The sequence below is a fragment of the Notolepis coatsorum genome (genome assembly GCF_963971535.1).
Source record: "Notolepis coatsorum genome assembly, chromosome: 12".
Taxonomy (NCBI): Eukaryota; Metazoa; Chordata; class Actinopteri; order Aulopiformes; family Paralepididae; genus Notolepis; species Notolepis coatsorum.
In genome coordinates, this window is record NC_140176.1 from 44,791,076 (window position 1) to 44,808,222 (window position 17,147).

Below are 17,147 nucleotides of genomic sequence, written 5' to 3' on the forward strand. Positions count from 1 at the left end.
AACCAGGAGGTGATATTGCCAGTCAGGATGCTCTCTATTGTGCATGAGTAGAAGTTCTTGAGGATCTTCTGACTCACGTTGAACTTCCTTAAGCGCCTAAGGAAGTAGAGGCGTTGTCGTGCCTTCTTGATAACACTGTCAATGTGTGTGGTCCATGTCAAGTCCTCGGATATGTGGACTCCGAGGTACTTAAAACTGTTCACTCTCTCAACCGGTGCCCCGTCGATGCTGAGGGGGCTGTAGTCCCTGACCCCGACCTCCTAAAGTCCACAATCATCTCCTTTGTTTTGCTGATGTTCAGGGAGAGGCTGTTCTCTTGACACCATCCCGCTAGAACCTTAACCTCTTCCAGGTAGGCCCTCTCATCGTTTGCAGAGATCAGGCCCACCACTACTGTGTCGTGAGCAAATTTGATGATTGTGTTGTTGTTCCGCTGTGCCACACAGTCGTGTGTACAGGGAGTGGAGGAGGGGACTCAGGACACAGCCCTGGGGGGCCCCTATGTTGAGAGTGCTGGATGAGGAGGTGCAGTTGCCTGCTCTCACCACCTGGGGTCTGCCCGTCAGGAAGTCCAAGACCCACTGGCAGAGGTCATAGTTCAAGCCCAGGTCCCTGAGCTTGGCTATGAGTTTGGAGGGGACTATGGTATTGAATGCTGAGCTGTAGTCGATGAATAGCATTCTCACATAGTTCCCCTGCCTCTTGTCCAGGTGTGATGCTGCTGTGTGCAGCACATGGGCTATGGCGTCCTCTGTGGACCTGTTGGGGCGGTATGCAAATTGCAGGGGGTCCAGGTTGATGGGGAGGGAGGAACAGATGTAGCCCTTCACTAGCTTCTCAAAGCACTTCATGGCTATGGAGGTGAGAGCTACAGGGCGGTAGTCGTTGAGGCAAGCTGGCTTGGATTTTTTGGGTACAGGGATAATGGTGGACTTCTTCAGACAGGTGGGGATGACAGCCTGTTCTAAGGACAGGTTAAATATGTCAGTGAATACCGGGGCCAGTTGGTCGGCACAGACTTTTAGGACGCGGCCGGGGATACCGTCCGGACCTGCTGCCTTCCTGATATTCACTTTCTTAAACGTCCTCCTCACCTCATGTTCTGTTATCCTGAACACTGAGTCTCCATCAGCAGTGCCCCCCCCCCCTCCTCCATTGCAGTGGTTTGTAGGCTGGTTCTGTTATTCCCAGCCTCAAACCTCGCATAGAAGGTATTGAGATCATTTGCCAGTTGGATGTCACTGTTCAGTTTGAGGGAGGTGCCTTTGTAATCTGTCATCGTTCTGAGGCCCTGCCACATAGCTCTAGAGTCAGCCTGTTCATATTGAAGTTCAATTGAATCCCTGTAGCGCCTTTTTGCTTCTATTACTGTCCTCCTAACATTGTATCTCACCACCTTGTGGTCATTCATGTTGCCTGTCACAAGCCTGGCGTTGTATGCTGAGGTGCGCGCCTTCAGAGCTTCACGGACGGATTTGTCTACCCAGGGCTTTTGGTTTGGGTAAACTCTAATTGTGGTAGAGGGGATTGTTTCTTCTACCAAAGTACAAACAAAATCCAGCACTGTTTCCGTGTAGTCATTAATATTATCTGTGTTATCGCGGAACACCCCCCAGTCTGTACATTCTAGTGCAGCTTGGAGCGTCTCCTCCGACGCCACCGTTCAGCGCTTCACCTCTCGCGATACTACAGGAATGCGCTTGAGACTTTGTTTATACTGCGGTACAAGAAAGATGGCGTTGTGATCTGACTTGCCGAAAGGACTGGCAGCATGTGATTTTTAACCGCTCTTAAATTGCGAGTAGCAATGGTCTAAAATATTCCCGCCTCTGGTAGAAGAAGTCACATGCTGGTAGAATTTTGGCAGCACTTTTCTCAGATTAGCGCTATTGAAATCACCCACAACCACAATAGCAGCGTCTACGTTAGCTGCTTGGAGCTTGTTTACTTCGTTGTGGAGCTTGGAGAGCGCGTCGCCTGTGTTTGCTTGTGGTGGAATATACACTCCGATCAGAATGACCGACGTTAATTCTCTCGGGAGAAAGAATGGCCGGCACTTGATGGATATATACTCCAGGTTTGGGGAGCAGTGGTTTGAAAGCTCCTTCACGTTGCCTGGATCACACCAATTGTTGTTCAACATGAAAGCTATTCCACCTTCCCGCTTTTTACCGGAATCTTCCTCTGTACGTTTGAATACTTGTTACAGTAATCCTTATAGTGACAGCTTATTCACACTCTTCCTCAGTGTTCCGGCAGGTGTTGACTTTCTTACAGTTGCATGCTTCGATACATGCCATGTGACTCTTCCAGAATAGAATAGAGTAGAAGATAATTAAAAGATTATAGCCAGCTCCCGTACAAGTATATTCGAACACATGATACAATTGTCCTTACAGTGATTTATTCTGTTCCTTCATTCCTTTTTTTCTCTCTGTTATAGGCATTATGTTCACAATTCTGTTAACGACAAACAGTCTAGAGTATACAGTCTTGCAGGTGGATGTAGAGATGTAGAGATCCAGCTTTCATGTAGAGATGCGTACATCGGATTCTGTCATAGTGAGCCAAGAGTAGAAGCAGCACATCTGTGTCACGCGCTGACACGACGATTGTTTCCACTGGAGCCTGGATGAGAAAATCAGACGTGTATCAGCTTCCTCATGGTCAGCACTCAGAGAGGAGACTTCAAGATCTGGATCTGTTGACTTGACAGTTGTCGCTTCAGCAAACCTCTCTGATACTACAACTACAGGTTCATCATCCGGGCTGTGTTCTATCAGGTGGTTTGAGAGTAGTTGAGCGATATCTGATTTGTTGTCTTCAAGGGCCATGAAGCTCGACCAATCGGCAGGAAGTGGAACAGACTTGTTTTTGATTTCACGACGTACTGGTCTGTGGCGCTGTTTGCGTTTCACCCTTGTGCCTGTTTTGATGGATTGGTCATGGTATCTGTCAAAGACGACATCTACCCTCTGGTATTTTGCTCCCATCTTCAACACGGTGTCAGTGAACTTGTTGGCATAGTCACCAAATGTTGTAGTGTCAGGTGGCTTTCCGAGTGCCATTACCAGAGCTTGGCCATCAATGACCAGGCAGCTGGGTCCCTGAAGGGTAAGATCTGCAGGGGTTGTTTCGTCAGTATATTTGCTAACACAGACTTGTTGGTGGAATGTAGACTCCCGTTAGTTGTGGCCAGAGATGGCGTGATGGGCATGAGCTCATGCTGGAGGATATTGTCAAGGTCTACCTTACGACCTGCTCTGTAAGCTGTGATGAGCCTTTGTAGAATCTGCCTTTGATGGTGTTTTGCTTGTTCTTGGAAAGTTGCACAACTTCATACAAAGAGGCAAATGTCTTGGCTTTGTTCTTTCGAATGGGTGATTTCAGGTTCAGGTGCTGGTCACTATCTGGAGGTTCACACAAACGTTTGTCCACAAACATGTTCAGTTGTGCCTGTCCAAGGTGTTCTGCGCCAAGTATGGATTCTTGAATCTCCGCTGTGACTACGTCCTTGTTGATGTATGTAAGAAAACTTACAAAAGCACATTTAATTCAGGTTTGTACCTTGTGTAGTCACACTTAACTCATTAAGCCCCACCATTTATTTTTAGAAAATTCGCCTAAAACAGCATGCTTACATTAAAATGCTTATATATCCAGATTTATAAGAGCTACTTGCATAAACGTGGTGCCTGAAGAAAGCTAAGACTTGGGGGATTCTAATGTTGGTGTCCTACACTGTACAGTTATTACCAAATTGCTGTCGTATTCCTGCAAACACTGAATAAATGTCATTTTTTTTATCCTCACCTATACAAAGATTACAGTTAGACAGTCAAAAACACCCTGTTACTCATGGTTGCACCCCAGCTATATTCCTACTCTCTTCCTCCATAGGTGCAGATGTTCTGTGCAAAGTTTCATGTCAGTAGAATAAAAACTGTGGGTTTAGCACCTGTTTTTGTGGAGAGAGGGCCTGGTGCTGGCGGCCATGTTGGATTTCTCAATTTTGAGGCCTTATTTGACATTTTTGAGCTTGGTATACAGCAAATTTGGATTCAGCACCCCTTAATACCCCTAGAAATGTTGTGTACCAAAAATAAACACGAAATGCCTTCAGCACTTTATACAAGCACATTTTCTGAAATTCTGCCTAGTCTATTCATTCATTCATTCATTCATTCATTCATTCAACCTTTATTTAAACTTGAGGGACACTGAGGTTTCCCTCATTTACAGTGACGTTGATACAATTAAAACCTTGGTCAATCAAGTTGTACAGAATAGAATGATCGTTATTGTCATTGTTACAACGAAATTTAAGATGCAGCCCTAGGTGCTAGCCGTCACACAGTCCTATATCATAAAAACACAGTCCTAAACACAGTATTAAATATAAAAACAAGAGTAAGGCATAATATACATAACATAAACATGAACAGGGGCATAAAAGATAATTGCACTATCCCTTAGTGTTGTGAAGGGCCAGATTAAACTGAGAATCTACCTTTATTGTTTGATATACTTTGTATATTATTTATATATATACACGGAATATCCCTTTACCTGCGTTCAAACCAGAGTAATATTCGCTCTCCTTATTGGACAGCGCCCCTAGGCGCCAGCTCGCAGGCCCCCAACGTCAGGTTCAAAGACAAGCTCAGGCATGTCAGAACATGCCCGGAGACAGCGTATTGATACCAGACAAAGACTGCGGTTTGGGACTAGATAATCGCTTAAGTATATATACAGCGCAAGGTGCGCACAGCAGTACGTTAACTTCAACCTGCTTGTCCATCTAAACAAGCCAACGTAGTTCATCGTGGTGAAGTGAGCAACTCGTGCGTTGAGAACATGTGCGAATAGAATAGTAAAGTGTCGGAGTTTAATGTAGTAACGTCAAGTTCGACCTAATCTAATGTGAAGTAAATAGTCGTTCATTTATTGTATATCGTGCGGCCACAGTTCGTTCGTGTGTAGCATTACCCAGCGGTTCGTCGTGTTTTAGCTAGTGTACTTAGCCAGGGTGTGTGGCCTAAATACGTCGCCCACACCCGAGGAGTCCTAGTCGGAGAACCGTTGGACATGTGCACAGGAGAACCGGCGTCTGCGATTGCAGAACCATTACTGGTTGGATTATATTGATTTGGAACGTGTTACCCGGAGAAGAGCATCATTGATTTCCACTATCGTTTGGGATTCAACCTCGTGAGGATTACAACTCGGGCTGGCCTCGTGGACGGAAGCTGGCTAGCTGTCATCAATGCTATCGAGCATTTGGATTACAATTATTGCTTTGCTGCTGATCGAGGGATTTACAAGGACCGACTCCTGTACCTGGAGTCTCTTTATTCTTCATTGAATCAGACTGAGTATCCGAACATTCCTCTACCCTCCAGGCCTTACACCCCGGAGGGAACCCATTGTCTCCAGGCGGTACCAGCGTTGCCTTATATAGTTGCTATTATACGACAGGTGGTGTCAACTTAGACCCATCGTAGGATTCCTGCTATTCTTAGTGACTCATGCTATTGACTGACTTTACGCATATTCTTCGCCATACAAGCGCGACCCTAATTCTCATTCTGTAACCTAATGTTGCATAATAATAAAATACCCTCAAATACTATTTCCTTGTCAATGCCGTGTTCTTGTGGGTGTTCACCATCTATATTTGATGTACTGTCTGGCCAGTAATTAAAGTACATAACTAGCAGTGGTTTAATCTATCACAATCTTTAATACAGTCAGGGTTTTGTAACCCCTCAGTTACACTTAGTGTTGTGTGCGTGTGCGTGGGGCATGTTGATTGTTATCCTTACATGTCTAATTGTTATGATTGTATATGCTGTGTGATTTTATATGCCTTTTTTTGCTTAACGCTGTGTGTTTTGCTTAACTCTGTATGTACACTCAACGTGACTGTGAATGAGGGAAACCTCAGTTGCCTTTCGAGTTTAAATAAAGGTTTGAAATTAAATTAAATGAAAAGAGATAGAATAACACAAAGATAAAAAAACAAGTAAGCCGCATGATAAAATCAAGTTAAAATAAGATAGAAACAAGAAACAGGAAAAGCAGACTAAGAGCAATTACCAAATGACGTACAATTGCTTATTCAGCAAAGCTATACATTGGAAAGGTTGGAAGAGTATCAAACTTTAAAGTGCACTGAAGGGCGTTCCAAGAGTATGGAGCACTAAAAGAGAAGGCAGTAGAACAAGCTCGGGGAACCTTAAGCGTAAGCAAATCACTTGAGCGAGTTTGATAGAATCCAGAATTACCGTTGTAATGTAATTGCTTAGTCAACATTCAAATCAGTTAAACTGCATCAGCAGCTGGTTGAGACGGTTACATCACAACTCAGGGAATTCAGGTTCCATCAGGATCCCTGATTTCTCCAACTTGGGACACCAGACGTGAGTGAGCCACCTAAATATACCACCTAAGTATATCCCATAAATCAGACACCGTATGAATACAGAATAAGATTCGATGACTCAACACAAGTTTAACATGACCACCGGCAACATCTCTTAGCGCTGGCCGAGCTATTGTTTTGCTATGGGGAGAGTGGTGGCACCCAGCTAGACGGCAGCGCTAGACGGCAGCGCTAGACGGCAGCGATACCCTTGGCGTGGCGCACCATTGCTCCAAATTGCCACAGAGCACCATGCGCAAAGATTTTATTATTTCAACTTTGACCTTGGTTGCCACTGACCTCGCAAAGCGCTACCAATGAGAGTACAGCTTTATGTACTAAGCAAAAGCGACTTCCAAACTAGAGTGGGTCACGTTAAGAGGGATGGTGGAGCAATGAATCGTCTCTTTGTTTTGGAGTTTAACACCACCTAAAAGCTGACCACCATCTTTGTTGTTGACCTCCATGATGGCGATCGACTAGATACCTGCGCCCGACCTCACGGTGAGCCAAGAGCTCATTTCTTATCAAGTGAAAGCAGCTTAAGGCTCAAACAGCTGAAGAAATCCCTCCTGCACCAACCTGCTCACCCTGTGGAAATGTCACTTTCTCTAACATACTAATCCTGCACAGCAGCGAACACGTTTCTGCATCTGAATACAGGTGATGAGGTGTACACATTGATAATGCCACCCATTTATAATCCTGTCAATAACACCATTTATAATCCTGTCAATAACATCATTTATAATCCTGTCAATAACATCATGGCATAATCCTGTCAATAACATCATGGCATAATCCTGTCAATAACACCATTTATAATCCTGTCAATAACACCATTTATAATCCTGTCAATAACATCATGGCATAATCCTGTCAATAACACCATTTATAATCCTGTCAATAACACCATTTATAATCATGTCAATAACATCATGGCATAATCCTGTCAATAACACCATTTATAATCCTGTCAATAACACCATTTATAATCCTGTCAATAACATCATGGCATAATCCTGTCAATAACACCATTTATAATCCCGTCAATAACATCACCCAACCACCTCCAATGTACAGTCCCCCCCCCCCACCCAACCCCACCCCCCCCAACCCCCTCCAATGTACAGTTTCTACTGCCAAATGTATATACTCTCTTTTCTGGACTCTTTTTGTATCACAAACAGTACTGTATTTGCAAATCTGGTATGTCATAAATGTATAGATGTAGCAGTAGTACTGTCTATCTGTATGACATCATGTATGTCATATATGTTATGATGAATTGAAAATGGGGGACCCTGATGTAAACAAGACGAAAGTCTTTCTCTGGTCTGCATCCCCTTAACAATTGTATGTATTGAGCTGTACTGTACCGTACCCATTCTGCAATCTGTTAATAAAGTGTTCAATCAATCAATCAATCATGGCATAATCCTGTCAATAACACCATTTATAATCCTGTCAATAACATCATGGCATAATCCTGTCAATAACACCATTTATAATTCTGTCAATAACATCATGGCATAATCCTGTCAATAACACCATTTATAATCCTGTCAATAACATCATGGCATAATCCTGTCAATAACACTGTGGCACATTCTTGCCGGATTCTCTAATCTCTCCCTGCAGAGGAAGTGAATTCTAATTAAAACTAAGCTCTATGCTGACAGGAGGGGAGGTCAGGTGTGGAGGTGGGTAGGGGGGGGAGTAGAGAGAGATAGGGAGAGGGAAGGGAACAGGAAGATTGATGGAGTCTGAGAACAAGGTGAAAAATCTCAAACGCCACCCTCTTTTCTTGATCCTCCAATCACAACTGTTTCCGTTTATCCGAGGAAAGCAACAGGTGCGATTGGAGGATCAAGAAAGGAGGGCAGGGCTTGAGATTGATCATTTACCAAGATATCAAATACAGAGTGATCCTTGGTTAAATAAGTCACTGAGGCGGTACAACTGCAAGAAATGTCTTGAGACAAGTGAGAATGTATTGAAATTAGGCAGGTCACTCCTGATCCAAGAAGATTTATCTTGTTTTGAGAACAATCCTTGAAACTAACATCATTTGTAATGGAAAAGGTTACAAATATGCACTGAATTCTTAACCCTGGTCCGCAAGGGGTTCTAAGGACGGAAATGTCTGTCAGTCAGTCAGTTGTTCACTCATTGCACTCGCACTCTGTCTAAGCATTAGAGCGGCGCACGCTAACAATGGTGATGATAGTCCTGTCACAAGACTAGTCGTATTATGTTTTTTCCCCCAAAATACGCTTTTAGAACTCAACACGTATTATGGAAAACCTTTTTTTATGCCTAGTCTTGGTTGGTATGCATGTGGCAGTCTGACATGTTATTTAGATACTGGTCCTTGCTACTCCTTGCTGTTTGGCCAGGGTTAAAGGGTTAATGGTTTAATGGGTTAAAAAAGTTTCACACCAAGGACAAAAGCAATCAGTTAGCTTTAATTAATTAACTGCCCTTTTTGGAGCCAGGAACACTGCCTAACTAATCTACTGCCCAGTTATAGGTGCTTTTTTGGGGAGGTGTGGCGGTAGCTGGGCAGCGGAGGGAATAATGAATGTAAATTGTGCTGCGCCCACCAAGAAATACTGGGTTCCAATACAAGGGAAGAAAAATGTGCAGGTAAATAAATTATTACAATTTGATTTAGACTAGTTTCCTCAGAAACAAACTTCACACAGATTCAAGGAAGTCATATAAAATAGTTGGAAAGTTCTCAGTGGGTTCTTCTTTGGTTTCTGCTCATGTAAATCTTTATTATATTATATTTTATTATTATTATTATTCTTTTCGTTTTTATTTTCTTGAAGGTGAATATTATTTTTGTATGTGATCTTGCAATAAATATAAAAAATGTATCACAAAAAAGATTGTTGGAAAGATACAAAACACGGGACGTTTAAATGACTTGTTAGGAAGGAGTTGTGCAGTGAGTGTACCAACAGTGTGCTAAGCCAGGTGCAGCAGCTAGTGTCAGGTCTGTCTCAGCGTACCTAGCGACCGGTCCTTGGTCTGATTGTGGGATCGAACCACCGGCAGGCTAGCCCGGACACGGCTGCCGCGAGTGAAGGCTGTGGGGGCGTCGGCCTCAGACATGGTGTCCAGGGACTCCAGGGACGCCAGGGAGAGGTGGTCCGCCTGGTCCCCGACGCTGGGCTGGGGGCTGGGGCCGTGCTTCGGGCTTCTGCTCTGGAGGGGGAGGACAGAGAAACACACGTCAGGCTCAGGCGGTGATGAGCTCCTCAGTGACACAATATGGATGTAGATTATTCTAGAATACCATGTACTAGCAAGTGCAAGCGTTTCAGATTCGCCACAAACAATGGCTAAAGGCTTAAAATACTTTATACAGGGTGTCTGCAGGTTACATTTAAGACTTTTTAAGACCTTTTTAATACCACTTTCAAAATTGAATAGATACCAATTTCACAACAATATGAGCAAAGAAAAGAAGACATAGGGACACTGAACTAACTGGCGGCTGCATTGTCAACTTGAATACAAAAACATTTCATATATTTAATATTATTTAATCTTCTGACAATTGAGGATTAGGAATTTAATACTTCTGAATACCCAGCAGATACCCTGTTCTAATAAGAAAATACGATGTCAAAACTCCACATTACAGCCGACGGGACTGGAAAAGTGAACGCGGTGTCGTGCATTTAGTGGTTTGCAAGTGACAGAACAACAAAGGAGCTCCAAACTTGTCAAGACCGCTGTGAGACATTCTCTCTGCAAACTGCTCTCGAAAACCGCAGACACTTCTGAGGTTGTCCCAGGTGTTGCCAAACACTCACAGTCACAGTCATGCAAATATGCAACCCAATAGCATCGGTCCTATAGTGCATCACCGCAAAAGCATGCCGCTCACACACACACACACACATCAGCGGAGGCTTGGACTAAGTCCTGCGAGAGCGCCGCAGGGCTGGAAGAGATGCAAGATCAAGTGTACCGGTACCGGTAAGTAACCTTCTAAGCATATCAAAGTGCTCTTAGCTTCTTCTGTATGCGTCCTGCGTGAAGCTGCTGAGCTTCATTCATGTAATCAAAGGAAACGCTGTGAAACTGAAGAACCCATTGGAAAAAAAAGAAAGTTCAAAACGTCACCAAAACAGATTAAATGGCGCTTTTCACAAGAGATGAAAGGGAAACGGAAAATGTGGGTTTGAGAGAGGATTCCTGTAAAGTCGTCTGGTGGGTTTTATCACCTCGTTGTGAGGATCAGGTTGTTGCTGCTCTGTAGGCAGATCTAAGCCTATTCTTTAAGCCCCGATGTCGATTTTTCTTTTAACATTTTTATAAATATTAATGTGGTATTGATATTTCGATGGAAAGTAAGCTTTTTGCTACTGCCTGAACCGTCCCAGATCTGTTTTACTCCAGTGTTAGCAAACCATGCCAACCTTTTACAGCCGCAGGGAAATAAAAATACAGCAAACACAATTAAACACTATGCCTAATATTTAAGCTACTTGTTGCCTGTATTGTTTTGATACTCCATGTATCAATAACTCAAGAAATCAATAATATAAAGAATGAAAATAAACGTCTCCAGTCCTTTATGTAAAAAGAATTGTTCAGGTGAATTTTTGTTGAGGTTTGGATTACAGACTGGGCCTTAAAGAAAATGCATGAAGATGAAGGAGGGGGGTGTGGCCACATGGAGTGACGAGGCCAGGGAGCCAATGGAGCTCCGGTATTGTGTGGCGGTGACCTGTAAGGTGATCTGTGACGGTGAGAGAAGCTGTGGGGTTCAGGGAACACAGAGTTCTTTATGAAATGGAGCCGCTCCATCCTGGTGGCTGCCTGGCACCACAGAGCTAATAGGGCTGCTCCGTCCTGGTGGCTGCCTGGCACCACAGAGCTAATCAGGCTGCTCCGTCCTGGTGGCTGCCTGGCACCACAGAGCTAATAGGGCTGCTCCGTCCTGGTGGCTGCCTGGCACCACAGAGCTAATCAGGCTGCTCCGTCCTGGTGGCTGCCTGGCACCACAGAGCTAATAGGGCTGCTCCGTCCTGGTGGCTGCCTGGCACCACAGAGCTAATCAGGCTGCTCCGTCCTGGTGGCTGCCTGGCACCACAGAGCTAATGGAGCTGCTCCGTCCTGGTGGCTGCCTGGCACCACAGAGCTAATGGAGCTGCTCCGTCCTGGTGGCTGCCTGGCACCACAGAGCTAATGGAGCTGCTCCGTCCTGGTGGCTGCCTGGCACCACAGAGCTAATGGAGCTGCTCCGTCCTGGTGGCTGCCTGGCACCACAGAGCTAATGGAGCTGCTCCGTCCTGGTGGCTGCCTGGCACCACAGAGCTAATGGAGCTGCTCTGTCCTGGTGGCTGCCTGGCACCACAGAGCTAATGGAGCTGCTCCGTCCTGGTGGCTGCCTGGCACCACAGAGCTAATGGAGCTGCTCCGTCCTGGTGGCTGCCTGGCACCACAGAGCTAATGGAGCTGCTCCGTCCTGGTGTCTGCCTGGCACCACAGAGCTAATGGAGCTGCTCTGTCCTGGTGGCTGCCTGGCACCACAGAGCTAATGGAGCTGCTCCGTCCTGGTGGCTGCCTGGCACCACAGAGCTAATGGAGCTGCTCCGTCCTGGTGGCTGCCTGGCACCACAGAGCTAATGGAGCTGCTCCGTCCTGGTGGCTGCCTGGCACCACAGAGCTAATGGAGCTGCTCTGTCCTGGTGGCTGCCTGGCACCACAGAGCTAATGGAGCTGCTCCGTCCTGGTGGCTGCCTGGCACCACAGAGCTAATGGAGCTGCTCTGTCCTGGTGGCTGCCTGGCACCACAGAGCTAATGGAGCTGCTCCGTCCTGGTGGCTGCCTGGCACCACAGAGCTAATGGAGCTGCTCCGTCCTGGTGGCTGCCTGGCACCACAGAGCTAATGGAGCTGCTCCGTCCTGGTGTCTGCCTGGCACCACAGAGCTAATGGAGCTGCTCTGTCCTGGTGGCTGCCTGGCACCACAGAGCTAATGGAGCTGCTCCGTCCTGGTGGCTGCCTGGCACCACAGAGCTAATGGAGCTGCTCTGTCCTGGTGGCTGCCTGGCACCACAGAGCTAATGGAGCTGCTCTGTCCTGGTGGCTGCCTGGCACCACAGAGCTGTGGACACTAGGGCTGACCTTCGAATTTTTTTTTGGAATTCGAAGCTTCGGGGCCGAGATTCAATTTTAATTCGAAGCTTTGAGATAAAAAAAAAATATTATAAATCATATTTTTCTATTTTTATTTAAAAGAAAATTATGTTGTGGGACTTGTACAGCACTTTGTTCAACTTTGTCAGTGCTGTAAAGTTTAAACCTTTTTAAATCTTAGACAAACAAAACACTTTGCTTTCATGAAATATTGTAAGCCGTCATTTGAAGCTTTATAAAAGCAGCCCAATGAACACAAATCTGTCAGTGCCGAGTCCGACCTCATCTTAAATAACAAACAGCATTGCTTGTTCTAGTTAACAAAGAGAGGCAGAGTTGATTTAGCATATTTTTATATATATTATATATATTTTTTTTTAATCATATATATATATATATATATATATTTTTTTTTATATAATCGAATTTTATTTTCATATTCGAATCCCATACCCATCGAACGAAGCTTTGAAGCTTCGAAGTATTTAAGACAGCCCTAGTGGACACACAGCCAGGTCCCTCATGTTATCTTCTACATGCAAAACACACACACACACACACACACACACACACACACACACACACACACACACACACACACACACGCAGTGTACTTGCTGTCACACTCAAGTGTGTACACACACACACACACACACACACACACACACACACACACACACACACACACACACACACACACACACACACACACACACACACACACACACACACACACACACACAAACAAACGCACAAGGAATTTTGGCATTTTGTGTTGAGTCTGGCTGACAGCTAGGCTGCTTGGCAGCAGAGTACAGCTGGCAGACATGTCCAGAGCAGGAGACGAGCCACACAGTCCCTACAGAGGTTAGTGGGGATGCAGGGTAAGACAACACGCGCACGCACGCACACACACACACACACACACACACACACACGGGTACACACACACGTGTACACACACATGCATGGGAGCATACACACAGGCATGCACATAAACAAGCACACACACACACACACACACACACACACACACACACACACACACACACACACACACACACACACACACACACACACACAGAGTCATGATGCAGATAAGATAAAAGGTGAACTAACTCTGTGAGGAAATTGGATTTTCATCAAGTACCTCTGAATGTCAAGCTCAGAATGGAGGGATGAGACCATGGCCTGTACAGACTGATGGAGGAGAGGAGGAGAGGAAGGGTTACAAGATGAGACAATGCCATGTATAGACTGATGGAGGAGAGGAGGAGGAAGAAGAAGATAGGAAGATAGGAAGAGAGGAGGGGGTACAAGATGAGACCATGCCATGTATAGACTGATGGAGGAGAGGAGGAGAGGAGGAGAGGAGGAGAGGAGGGGGTACAAGATGAGACCATGCCATGTATAGACTGATGGAGGAGAGGAGGAGAGGAATAGAGGAGGGGGGAAATGCAAGAAATCGCAGCGGGAGGCAGTGATGGTCATCAAAGACAACAGAGGAACCATGGAAACTAAGCAGTGTGAACAACAAAGAGCAAACAGAGAAGAGTAGAAGATAACAGAACAGAACAGAGCAGAGCAGAGCAGAGTAGAACAGAGCAGAGTAGAAGAGAACAGAACAGAACAGAACAGAGCAGAGCAGAACAGAACAGGAAAGGAGAATAATTACTTTTATTACATGAATTACTGGCATACTCTGTGGCCTCATAGACCTTTTGTTTGAGCTACTACTGTACCTACAGTACATCCAAATGTGTTGTATTTAAATGTAAGCCTTAGAGCTCTGGATCAGAAACGTCCCCATATCTGAGTAGCATCACCGTGGGCCGTGTCACTGTCTTAGCAGCTGTTCCACTATGCAATCTTTATGAAGCAGCTCCAAGATTTTTATACAACGATAATAGAAATAACATGAAAAGTGAATTCTATTTTAGGGTGGATTTTCCCTTGTAAAGGTGCACTAACTTGATTATTTGAACCGAATGCCGTGTCAAACTCAACCACACGCACAATTTTCATGGAATAACAAGCATTTAAGTAATTTAGTGGTTGAGTCTACGCGGTCCTCATCTCGACCCACTTAAAAAACTCATGCTTATTTTCTGTATTTTTCACCCATCCCAATTTAGTCGTTATGCCAATTCCCTTCCTGGTCGTTGCACGCATTGCCCCACTGTCGGCCTGGGGAGGGTGTAGAACTACCACATGCCTCCTCCGATACATGTGGAGTCGCCAGCTGCTTCTTTCCCCCATGAACATAACGCGTGCAGAAGTTCACGCTATGTCCCCCAGATCCCCTCCCTGCTGAACAGGCGCCCCGACCGACCAGTAGGAGTCGCAGTTTACAACGACCAGGACAGTGACATACCCCACCGGCTTCCCACCCGCTAACACTGCCAATTGTGTTAGTAGGGACGACTGACCAAGCCGGAGGTACCGCTGACAGCTGGATTCGATCCCAGAGTCTCTGCGGTGGTAGGCGAGCGCTTAGTCCACTGTGCTACCCAGCCGCCCTGTAAGATCATTTTAACAATCGACAGTATTCCACCTCCAATGCAGAACAATTTCTGATGAGCCTCATGTCTCGTCCTCGTGTCTCCGTGAGCAACGTGTCATTTAGCTAACCATAACCACACGACTCATCATATTCGCTGTCGTCGGTGCAACCGCCGCTGTTACTCAAGAAGCATATTTTTGTCCTTGTAATCGCCTGCCCTCGCTAATCATCCTCAACATCATTGGCATGTAAGTGATATTCGCTGAATCATGCTGTGTGTGAGTGTTAATATGTCTCACCTTCAGGCTGACCTGTCACCGAAAAACACAAACAAACACTGACTCATCTCTCGGGTTGCTTTAATCCCATTCGAATAGACTTAGCCTGTGGCATCCGGGAAGGGTTAAAAACAACACTCTCACACACACCTTGACACAGCGCGAATGACCAGGCCTAGTTTGAGAGGAACCATGGAATGACTGCAGTGAGACAGTCACCTTTTTAACATGTAGGGTTCACATCGAGTTGACGTGTCAACTGACACCAGAGGCACGCCAGGAAATTCAACCTGAACTCTGAATCATTAATGGGCACATTCAATTATGTGGGGAACAAACATCCAGGGCGCGATTTCCCGGGGGGGGGGGGGGTTGGGGATTTCCATACCTCTGCTTTTAACATCCCTACCTGGTCATCCATTCTTATTGGCGGTGGGCTGGGAATGGGGATATGATTTATGCCCCCTTCTGTCGATGCAGCGTGAAGAGCAAGATTCAAGTAAAATTTCTCTCTGACATGCAGAGAATTTTATAAACATTGTCTTCGTCAGAAAGCAGCAATGTCCACTAAGTAATACAATTCCTCAAAAGGCCTATATGGCGCAAAGCGCTCTCGCTGGAGGTGATTTTCCAAATGTGTGTTTTGGGAGAAGTAAGCACCCAGTAATAACTATGATGAAGACATAATTTGTTTTGTTCTGTATTGCGGTGTTTCAGCTGCTTAGCTATTTTGCCTACTTAACCTACTGTGCTTTAAAAAGTGAATTCATCTAAATGTTTATATTCAGATTAAATGCTTTATACATTATGTAAACCATATTATTCTTACACGTTGTAGGCTATTCAGTATTACTTTACTGTCCAGCAAAATCGACATGCTGTCCTGCATTCGGTCACCCTACATTTGCATTGAATGCATTATACTGTATATAGATATATACAGAAAGCACCTGTTTGAAAGTAAAACATAGCCTGTTGAAAATCTGTTAATTTAATCGCTTTGCAAGTGCTTGGGGGCAAATCCCTCGATTTAGAAAAATGTAAATAACAAACAAACTAAACAGAACATGATTTTTATGAGATGTGTGAGTTTTATATGGATTTAAATTAGAGGTGGGCATAGATTAATTTTTTTAATCTAGATTAATCTATCTGCAATCCTGGATTTAATCTAGATTAATCTAGATTAAAATGGCTCAAAAAAAAAAAAAAAAAAACCTGCCGAAGGCATTCAAAATATGTGTGTTTTACCCAAATAATGACCAGAAGTAAGTCCTTACTTTTTCTTTCCTCCTTATGTTTCTCAGGCCAGGTGGCCCATTACACCATGAGCCCATCTCCTGTTTCCAAAATGCATTACAGACTGTTTGAAAAAGCTGTTTTGCTATGATAATTGGTAATGAAATATCAAAATAATGTTCAATAAGATGTACTTGTGTTTAATAAGTTGTTTTATTCAGAAGTTAACACAAATAAATAATATTACCAGTACAGTACAGTATCTAGCACACTCTCAGGAGCAAAACATAAATAATCATTTCAAACTTGAACTATGTGACATGGCTTGAATCAACTGCTCCAGTGGAGTTGCTCAGTGGCCAATGGTGTCAACTGTGGTTGTACTGGGCAGCTCCCAGGTGTGAATGGAACTGTGTGAATGTGAAGCAGGGCGTTCCTGAAAAAGAGCATCTGTGCTCAGCGAACCTACCCTGGGTAAATAAAGGTAAAAAAAAAAAAAATGTAATTTTTTTTTTTTTTTTTTTTCTTTATTTTTTTAG

General features: G+C 44.7%; 2 protein-coding genes across 2 annotated transcripts in view; one reads left to right on the forward strand and one right to left on the reverse strand.

Moving 5' to 3' along the window:
* Positions 1-9,638, reverse strand: part of kiaa1217 (KIAA1217 ortholog) — a gene marked incomplete at its 3' end in the record, with an annotated part of 46,573 nt that extends 36,935 nt beyond the window's left edge. The window contains exon 1 of the mRNA XM_084326718.1: positions 9,445-9,638. Within this exon, the coding sequence (XP_084182844.1) occupies positions 9,445-9,547 (103 nt within the window). The 5' untranslated portion in view covers positions 9,548-9,638. The remainder of the gene's footprint in view (positions 1-9,444) is intronic.
* Positions 1-17,147, forward strand: part of LOC311237849 (uncharacterized protein) — a 198,975-nt gene that overhangs the window by 177,450 nt on the left and 4,378 nt on the right. The window lies entirely within an intron of this gene.